Source organism: Nothoprocta perdicaria, unplaced genomic scaffold (genome assembly GCF_003342845.1).
Source record: "Nothoprocta perdicaria isolate Ctin4 unplaced genomic scaffold, notPer1 scaffold_634, whole genome shotgun sequence".
NCBI classification, from domain to species: Eukaryota; Metazoa; Chordata; class Aves; order Tinamiformes; family Tinamidae; genus Nothoprocta; species Nothoprocta perdicaria.
Window position 1 is genome coordinate 18,122 of NW_020455904.1, and position 9,846 is coordinate 27,967.

At 59.3% G+C, this 9,846-nt stretch overlaps 1 protein-coding gene across 2 annotated transcripts in view; it reads left to right on the forward strand.

The window, feature by feature from the left end:
* Window positions 1–9,846, forward strand: part of DPF2 (double PHD fingers 2) — an 11,754-nt gene that overhangs the window by 262 nt on the left and 1,646 nt on the right. Inside the window, exons 2-10 of one of the 2 annotated variants that reach the window (XM_026049984.1) lie at window positions 2,259–2,419; window positions 2,989–3,096; window positions 4,006–4,169; window positions 4,581–4,673; window positions 5,486–5,564; window positions 6,513–6,554; window positions 7,730–7,867; window positions 8,680–8,808; window positions 9,756–9,846. The exon at window positions 9,756–9,846 is cut by the window's right edge and continues 17 nt beyond it. In XM_026049984.1, coding sequence (XP_025905769.1) covers window positions 2,259–2,419; window positions 2,989–3,096; window positions 4,006–4,169; window positions 4,581–4,673; window positions 5,486–5,564; window positions 6,513–6,554; window positions 7,730–7,867; window positions 8,680–8,808; window positions 9,756–9,846 — 1,005 coding nt within the window. The remainder of the gene's footprint in view (window positions 1–2,258; window positions 2,420–2,988; window positions 3,097–4,005; window positions 4,170–4,580; window positions 4,674–5,485; window positions 5,565–6,512; window positions 6,555–7,729; window positions 7,868–8,679; window positions 8,809–9,755) is intronic. The other variant, XM_026049985.1, reaches the window with a different exon arrangement.

The window sequence follows — 9,846 nt, forward strand, 5'->3', positions numbered from 1 at the left end:
ATCGTAAGGGGCCTGTAGGGCCGTTGGGGGGGCCCCTATAGATCCTGAGGGGCCTATAGGGCCGGGGGGGTGGTGGTCTCTATAGATCGTAAGGGGCCTGTAGGGCCAGGGGGCGCCTTATAGAGCCGTGGGGGCCCCTATAGATCCCAGGGGGCCTGTAGGGCTGTGGGGTCCCTGTAGGGCTGTGGAGGTCCCTATAGATCCTAGGGGGGGGCTATAGGGCCGGGGGAGTCCCTATAGATCCTAGGGGGCCTATAGGGCTGGAGGGGTGGGCTGTAGGGCCATGGGGGTCCCTATAGATCCTGAGGGGCCTATAAGGCTGAGGGGGGGGTCCCTATAGCTCTTAGGGAGCCTATAGGGTCGGGGGGGTCCCTGGCGGGCCGGGGGGGGGGTCCCTGCAGGGCCATGGTGGGTTTCCCTATAGGGGACCCTATAGAACCCCCGTGGGTGGTCCCTGTAGGGCTGGGGAACCTGTAGAGCCCATATAGTGCCTATAATGGAGGAGAGGAGCTATAGGCTCATCAGGGGGTCCTATAGTGGGGAGGGSACCTATAGGCTCATCAGAGAGGTCCTACAGGGCCCGGGAAACCCCCTATATGGCTGTGTGGGGGTGCCCTATAGGCCCTGGGGGCCATATAGCATGGGGGGGGGGCAGGTGTAGAGCCTGGGGGTCCTATAGGGCCGTGGGGGGATCCCTATAGGCTCCCCTATGGGGGTTCTGTAGGGCCTGGGAAACCTATAGAGCCTAAGGGTCCTATAGGGCCGTGGGGAGCCCTCCTTCTCCTGTAGGGCATCCTATAGGATAAGGCTTAATGCAGAGGGAACATATAGAGCTCTGGYGGCACTGTTAAAGGGGGCCCTATAGGGCACTGTGACCCTGTATGACTCTATGAGGGATCCTATGGAGCCACTCTATAAGGGGCCCCTATCTATAGATCATTTAGAGGAGCTTAAAGAAACAAGGGAGCAGCTCCCCCCCCCGCGTCCCTTATAGCCCCTTACAGAGCCGGGGGGGCGGGTCTTTTCTCTATACGTCCCTACAAGAGGGGCCTTATAGAGCATCAGGAACACGGGATTATCTCCGCATAGAGCCCGGAAGGTCCCCCTATATGAGGGGAGGGCCCTGTACGTAGGTATCCCATATATATGTCACCTATATATAGCGCTCTGAGCTTTATATGGGCACTATACACAGATATCYCATATAGATGTCACCTATAGATAATGTTCTAAGGTTCATACGGGCCATATATATAAGCATCCCCTATAGATGTTTCGTGTGTACAACATTGAGGTCTATATGGGTTCTATACATGGGCGTCCGTTATAGATGTCCCCTATATATAGTGCTCTGAGCTCCATAGGGGGCCCTGGGGGACGTAAAGCCTCTATACGTCTGGGCGGGGGGGGCTTTAGGTGCCAACATATATCCTGGAGACCCTATATTGCCCTTTCCGGGAAGAAGCTYTAAAATATYCCTAAATATTCCTAAAATATCCSTAAATATYTCTAAAATATCTTTAAGTATCCCTAAAATATACTTAAATATTCTTAAAATATTCCTAAATAGCCCTAAAATATTTCTAAATCCGACACTTTTCCGGCGGATTTGTCTTTAAAAATAATGGCAATTATCATGGAATGCCCCTTTTTCCTGGAATTTTGCAATCCTTCAAATGGAATGCCCCTTTTTTTTCCTCCTTTTTCTGAGATTTTGGAATTTTTTGGATGGAATTCCCCTTTTTCTCGGGATTCTGAAGTCCTTCGGATGGCCAAACCTCTTCTGGCTCCATCCCAAGAAGCCAAATCCCCCTTTTCCCCCTGCTGGARTCCCGCCTTTTGCCGGAACGAATCTGGAAAAGTCTGGGAAAGTTTTCCGGAAGCGACTTGTCCAGMGGAAGCGACGGCTCCGGGAGGGATCGGCCGCCCCGAACTTCSGGAATTCTCCATCCCAGCCCAGTGTCTGGGCTCCCTCTGCTGGCTCCAGAGGGAAAAGCACCCATTTCGGGATGCTCTTCCCGGAAAACTGCTGCTGGCTGCCTCTTCCCGTCTCATTCCCACGTCGTTCCCACGATATTCCCATGGTATTCCCGTGGCATTCCCGGTTTTCCGCAGGCTGGGCGAGCAGTACTACCAGGACGCCATGGAGCAGTGCCCCAGCTCCAACGCGCTGCTGGGGGGCGGCATTCCCGCCTCATTCCCGTGGCATTCCCGCCTCATTCCCATGGTATTCCCGCGGCATTCCCGGTTTTCCGCAGGCTGGGCGAGCAGTACTACCGGGACGCCATGGAGCAGTGCCACAGCTACAACGCGCGCCTCTGTGCCGAGCGGAGCGTCCGGCTGCCCTTCCTGGATTCCCAGACCGGCGTCGCCCAGAGCAACTGCTACATCTGGATGGAGCGGCGGCACCGCGGGGCAGGTAGCGCCGGGAATGCCGCCGGGAATGCTGCTGCTTCCCGGGAATGCCGATGTGGCCCGGGAAAGGCACCACGCTTCCCGGGAAGGGCTGCCGGGTCCGGGAAGGGCTGCTGGGTCTCAGGAAAGCCACCACATCCCGGGAAAGCCGCCATGCTTCCTCGGAAGAGCTGCTGTATCCRGGAAGGGCTGCCRGSTCTGGGAAGAGCTTCCTGGGAAGAGCGGATGGGTCCGGGAAAGCCGCCGTGCTTCCCGGGAGGAGCTGCTGGGTCCAGGAAGAGCTTCCCGGGAAGAGCTGCCACATCCGGGAAGGGCTGCCGGGTCTGGGAAGGGCTGCTGTGTCCCAGGAAAGCCACTGCACTTCCCAGGAAAAGCTGTTGGGTCCTGGGAAGAGCTTCCCGGGAAGGGCTGCTGGGTCCAGGGAGGGCTGCCGGCGCCTGGGAAGAACTTCCTGGAAAGAACCGCTGCTTCCTGGAAGAGCCGCCGCTTCCCGGGAAAAGCCGCTGCTTCCCGGCAGAGCGCTGCTTCCCGGGAGAGCACCGCGGCGGCTCGGCTCACGGCCCGTTCCTGCAGGATTGGCGGCCGGGCAGCTCTATTCCTACCCGGCACGGCGCTGGCGGAAGAAGCGGCGCGCGCACCCGCCGGAGGATCCGCGCCTCTCCTTCCCGCCCATGAAGCCAGGTACGGCCCGCGGCATTCCCGGCCTTTCCCGCGGCATTCSCGGCCTTTCCCACGGCATTCCCYGCCATTCTTGGCCATTCCCGGCCATTCCCAGGCATTCCCAGCCATTCCTGTGCCATTCCCGGCCATTCCTGCGGCATTCCCGGCCATTCTTGGCCATTCCCAAGCATTCCCAGGACATTCCTGGGCATTCTCTTGGCATTCCTGGCCATTCCCAGGCATTCTCAGCCATTCCTGTGCCATTCCCGGCCATTCCTGCGGCATTCCCGGCCATTCTTGGCCATTCCCAAGCATTCCCAGGACATTCCTGGGCATTCTCGTGGCATTCCTGGCCATTCCCACGGCATTCCTGGCCATTCCCACGGCATTCCCGTGACATTCCCGGCCATTCCCACGGCATGCCCACGACATTCCCGCGGCATTCACGGCCATTCCCGCAGCATTCCCAGCCATTCCCAGTCATCCCCAGCCATTCCCCCTTCTCTGTGCGCTTTTCCAAGCTTTTTTTCCCTCCCTGGATAGAACCCACCCCCGTTTTCCCAGGTTTTTTCCCTCTTTGGATAGAGCAGCCACTCTTCCATGTTTTTTTCCCTGCATGGATAGAGCAGCTGCTCCTTTCCCAGCTTTTTTTCCCCTCCCTGGATAGAACCATCTCAGTTTTCCAATCTTTTTTTYCCTTCTTGGATAGAGCCGCCACTCTTTTCCATACTTTTCCCCTCCCACGGATAGGCTCAGTGCTTTTTCCCAGGCTTTTTCCCGTGTTTTTTYCCCTCCTCGGATAGAGCCAGGGAAGCTCCTGAACATGTTGGCTCCAGGGAGAAGGGCTCGGGAATCCCGCCAGGATGAGCGAGCTCCGATGGGCGCCGTTTTCCCTGCTGATCCCGCTTTCTTTTCCCGTTTTCCCGGCAGATTCCGAGCAGGCGCTGAAGAAGGAAGGGCTGATGTCGCAGGACGGGAGCAGCCTGGAAGCGCTGCTCCGGACCGACCCCTTGGAAAAACGGGCGCTGCCGGATCCGCGCCTCGACGACGACAGCCTGGGAGAATTCCCAGTCACCAACAGCCGGGCGCGGAAGGTGCGGGAATTTCATGGGAGTTCCCAACTTCAGGAACTCCTTTTTTAGAAATTCCCTGTTACTCGCTGCATTCCTGCTTTTCCCGGCCTCTCCCTGCCGATGGCCGGAGTGAGGATTCCCACCCATCATTCCCATTGAATCCCTGCCCGATGCTCCGGGATTTTCCGGCATTCCCCGAAAATAACCCCGCTCCCCCCGCCCCGGAAGCAGTTGCCACCTCTTATTCCCACCCGGAAAAGCGGGTGGATTAGCAGACACTGGATTCCCTGTCTCAGGAATGGGAGGCCCCAAATCCTCATTCCCCCCCCCCCAAAAAAATTCCCGCTTTTCCCCCCAATTCCGTCTCCCGGCTCGCTCCGGGTTGGCTCCCGGATTCACCCCTCCTTTTCCTGCCGCTTCCCTCTTTCCCAGCGGATCCTGGAGCCGGAGGATTTCCTGGACGACCTGGATGACGAAGACTAYGAAGAGGACACCCCGAAGCGGCGGGGCAAGGGCAAGGCCAAGGTGAGGCTTTGGGAATATTCCGGGGATATTTTGGGAATATTCTCGCTTTTGGGAATGCTCCGGGCGGGCCGAGGGACCGGATGGGGCCATGGGATCCCCGGGATCCGTTGCTGATCCCAAGCTGTGCGGGCAGCGTGATCCCACATGGGTTGGGAGACGGGATCCCCCGGATCCGTTGATCCCAAACAACTGGGACAAGGCGATCCCGAGCATCCAGACAACGGGGGCCCTGGGATCCGCTGATCCCAAACAATCAGGACAAGGCAATCCTGAGTGTCCGGACGACAGGATCTCCGGGATCCGCTGATCCCAAACAACTAGGGCAAAGCGATCCCGAGCGGTCTGGATAATTGATCCCAAAGAACCTGGACACTGCGATTCCGAACAGTTTGGACGCGAGGATCCTGGAGATCCGCTCCCAACCTGGACACCGCGGGGCCATCCCGGCCGTTTCCCAAGTCTCTCYGTGCGTTTGCCGACATTCCCGACTCTTTTCCTGCCATTCGGGGCCGTGTCCACTAAGGGGCAGTGTCGGCTTGTGCCGAGTCCTCGGAGCGCCGCTGCGTCCTGGGAATGCCGCCGGATCCTGGGAATGCYGCCGGATCCCGGGAATGCCACTGCATCCTGGGAATGCTGCTGGATCCCGGGAATGCCGCCACGTCCTGGCAATGCCGCCAYGTCCTGGSAATGCCGCCAYGTCCTGGGAATGCCGCCGGATTCTGGGAATGCCACCACATCCCGGGAATGCYGCCGGATCCCGGGAATGCCGGCACTTCCGCGGTCCCCTCCACCTTCCCCTTCCCACTCCGCAGGGCAAAGGGGTCGGAGGCGCTCGGAAGAAGCTGGACGCRGCCGTTCTGGAAGACCGGGATAAACCCTACGCCTGCGACAGTGAGTATGGAGTTTGCCGGGAATTTTCTGGGAACGCAGGAGCAGTGCCGGGCGGGTGGAAACCCAGGCGCTTCCCGCTCACTTTGGCGGTTTTCCCAAGGGAATCTCGTCCCATTCCCCCCCCGCCCCGGCAGCGATATTCCGGCAGGGAGAAGGCCGCGGAATGCTCGGAAAGGGGGAACACGGCGCCTTTTCCTTCCCCTTTTCCGACCGGCAAATTCCCTCGTGCCGCTGCCATTCCCGGAATTCCCAGCATTCCCGAGGAGCTTCTGTCCGGAGCAAGCGGAGCCATCTGCTCTCCCGCTTCCCGAGGCCGATCCCGCCCCTGCTCCCGGGAAGAATCCGGCTCCCGGCGGCACGGGATGGGGACGCAACCCGRACTTATCCCTATTTCGGGCTTAAATCCCGGAATTCCGGCCCTTCCCAGTGCCCGTGGGCGCCAACCCGGATCCCCCCCGTTACTTTCTCCCTTTCCCCCCCTCCTCCTCGGCGCCAAAATTCCCACCAGGAGGGGGCCAAAGAGCCCAAATCCCCTCCAAATTCCCCTTCCCAAACATGGAATCCCGTCGGAATTCCCAAGCGGAGCCTCCGACTCCCCCTTTCTCTCTCCTTTCTCCTCTCCTATCGGAGCYGCTGCTGTTTCTGCCCCCAAATCCCCCCTTTTCCGCTGAAATTCCTGCTTTTTTCCCCCTTTCCGATGTTTCCACCCGAAATTCCTCCTTTTTCCGCCCAAAATCACTTGTTTTGCTTTTCCTATTCCTATTATTATTATTATTATTAATCCTTTATTTCCTTTTCCACCTTCCCTCTCCGCCACTTCCGCCGCCTCTCGGCTTCCCGCTTCCCGCTTCCTCTTCCCGCCGGGAGCCGCCTCTGCCTTTTGGGGGGAATTCTGCTCGTTTTGGGGCGTTTCCCCCCTTTTTTCACGACTTTCTTTCTGTCTTTCAGATAGTTTCAAACAAAAGCAAAACTTGAAACCTCCCGACCGAGGTAGTGCGCGCGCTGTCCCCCCTTTTGCCTTTTCCTGCCCTTTTTCCACCCGTTTTCCCGGTTTTCCCGCCCTCCTCTCTCCACTCTCCTGCAAAACGCCCCTTTTCCATGTGCTTTTCCCTGGGAAAAGGGACAAAGGGAGGGGAAAAAAACCCGGCCCCAATCCCGGGGCAAAAGGCGCCGCTCCGACGTCAGCGCCGGCCTCCTCCGGAGACGCTTCGGAAAACAAATCCCGGCTTCCCGCCGCGGGGAAGCGGAGCCGGGAGAAGGSGGGGGGAAGTGCGGGAAAACATTCCCGCCTCGCCATCCCACCCTTTGGCTCCCGAATCCGCTGCTTTCCAGCCCCTTTTCCCCTTTGGAAATTCGCACCATTCCCTTTGTTATGGGAATTTTTCATTTTCCAGGTGTTTTTTTTTTTCAGCGCCCTGAATATCCTGGTTTTTGCCAGAAAACTCCCGTTTCGCCCCCGAAACGTGCCCAAAACCCCCCGTCAGCGGCCCTTTTCCCACTCCCTAAAGCGGGAATTCCGCCCTTTGGGAGCTTTTTCCCTGCTTCCAGGTGGTGTTTTTCCCGGGATGCTGGATGTTTGTCCGGGAAGACGCGATTCCGGGGTTTTTTATTATTGGTTTGGTTTTCCCGCTTCCGGTTTTGGAGCAAATTGAGGGGATTTTGAGGTGATCCAGGCAGGAAAACGCCCCGGGATTTGATCCCTGGGATCGCCGCTCTTCTCCCAAAGCTATTTTTGGATGCGGAAAGATGGGAAAACCAGCATTTTCRGAGTCCAAAAATCCCTTCCCGGCACATTCCGGAGGGCTGGAATGGGCCCCGATCCCTCTTCCCAGAGCCCGCATTCATCCCGCCGGATTTTCCCTCTATTCCTAGCCCCATTTTCCCCAGTTTTCCCCCCCGCTTTTGAGCAACAACCTCAAAATTCCCGCCTCCGCGCCCAATTCCCAGCGGGAATCTGGGCAAGCCGGGAGCAGCCGGCGCCTCCATCCGCGCGGGAAGAGCAGCGGCAGACGCCGAGCCCGGAGTGAGCCCCAATTCCCGGCGCGCTCCGGCAATTTCCGCTCCGGGAATTTTGTGGATCAAATCCCGCGATTTCTCCCAGAACCGCCCCCCCCCAAACCCCCCGCTGACGCCTTTCCCGTGTTTTCCCGCCCGGAATTCCGCAGTCTGCGGGAAGCGCTACAAGAACCGGCCCGGCCTCAGCTACCACTACGCGCATTCCCACCTGGCCGAGGAGGAGGGCGACGAGCGGGACGATTCCCAGCCGCCCACGCCGCTCCCGCCGCGCTCCGAGGAGCACAAGTGTAAGCCGCGAGCCCGGTTTTCCCACTGTGATCCCGGTTTTCCCACCGTGATCCCGGTTTTCCCGCCCCCATCCCGTTTTTTCCCACCCCCATCCCGGTTTTCCCACCACGATCCCAGTTTTCCCACTGTGATCCTGGTTTTCCCACCCCCAATCCTGTTTTTTCCCATCCCAATCCCAGGTTTCCCACCATGATCCTGTTTTTTCCCACCCCCATCCCGTTTTTTCCTGCCCCCATCCCAGTTTTCCCACCACGATCCCAGTTTTCCCACCACGATCCCAGTTTTCCCACTGTGATCCCGGTTTTCCCACCGTGATCCCGTTTTTTCCCACCCCAATCCCATTTTTTCCCGCCCTCATCCTGTTTTTTCCTGCCCCCATCCCAGTTTTCCCGCCCCCATCCTGTTTTTTCCCGCCCTCATCCTGCTGTTCCGCCCCACGCGCATCCCGCTTGGTGGCTCTTGAGATGCGGCCGAAGCAGCAGAATGGAGCGGAATGCTGATCCCGTGGATCCCACAGATGGAATGGGATCCACAGGATCCCACAGATGGAGCGGGATGCCCATGGATCCCATGGGTGGAACGGGATCCCCGTGGATCCCATGGGTGGAGAGGGATTCCCGTGGATGAAGCGGGATTCCGTGGATCCCGTGGATGGAGCGGGATTTCCATTGATCCCATGGGTGGAGCAGGATGCTCCGGGCGCCCGCCCTTGGCATTCCCGCTTCCCGTGGGATTCGCRCGGGGCTCAGCAGCCTTCCCGCGGGATTCCCGCGGCATTCCCGCTGGGCTCAGCGGCATTCCCGCCCCGCAGCCAAGAAGGGGCCGGACGGGCTGGCGCTGCCCAACAACTACTGCGACTTCTGCCTGGGAGACTCCAAGATCAACAAGAAGACGGGACAGCCGGAGGAGCTCGTGTCCTGCTCCGACTGCGGCCGCTCGGGTAGGATTGCCGGGAATACCGCCCGGAATACCGGGAATGCCGGGAGCGCCGCCCCCCCGGGCACCTCCCGCGCTCCCTCCCGCCTCCCCGGGTGTTTTCCCACCGGGAATGCCGCCCGCGCACCCCCCTGTTTCCCCCAATCCCACCGTTTCCCCCCCAGTCTCGCTGTATTCCTGCCACTCCCGCCGTTTTCCCGCCGTTTTCCCGCCGTTTTCCAGCCGTTTACCCGCCAATCCTACCATTTTCCCACCGTAGTCCCGCCAATCCCCTTGTTTTCCCGCCAATCCTGCCACTTTCCTGCTGTTTTCCCGCCAATCCTCCCACTTTCTCACTGTTTTCCCACCATTTTCCCGCCAATCCCGCCATTTTACCGCCAATCTCACCGTTTTCCCGCCAATTCCGCCATTCTACTGCCGTATTCCCGCCATTTTCCTGCCGTTTTCCTGCCAATCCCGCCGTATTCCCGCCAATCCCGCTGTATTCCCACCATATTCCCGCCAATCCCAATGTATTCCCGCCGTATTCTCGCCAATGCCACCCTATTCCCGCCAATCCCGCCGTATTCCCACCGTATTCCCACCATATTCCCGCCAATCCCGTTGTATTCCTGCCGTATTCCCGCCAATCCTGCCATTTTCCCGCCGTATTCCCGCCAATCCCCCCCCATTCCCCCGTATTCCCGCTGTTCTCCCGCCAATCCTGCCGTATTCCTGCCGTATTCCCGCCATATTCCCGCCAATCCTGCTGTTTTCCCGCTGTATTCCCGCCAATCCCCCCCATTCCTGCCGTATTCCCCCCAATCCCACCATATTCCCGCCCATCCCGCCGTATTCCCGCCCATCCCGCCATATTCCCGCCGTATTCCCACCAATGCCACCGTTCTCCCGCCAATGCCGCCCTCTTCCCGCCGCTCCCGCCGCATTCCCGCCGCATTCCCGCCCGGCCAGGCCACCCGTCGTGCCTGCAGTTCACGGCGGCCATGATGGCGGCCGTCAAGACCTACCGCTGGCAGTGCATCGAGTGCAAGTGCTGCAACCT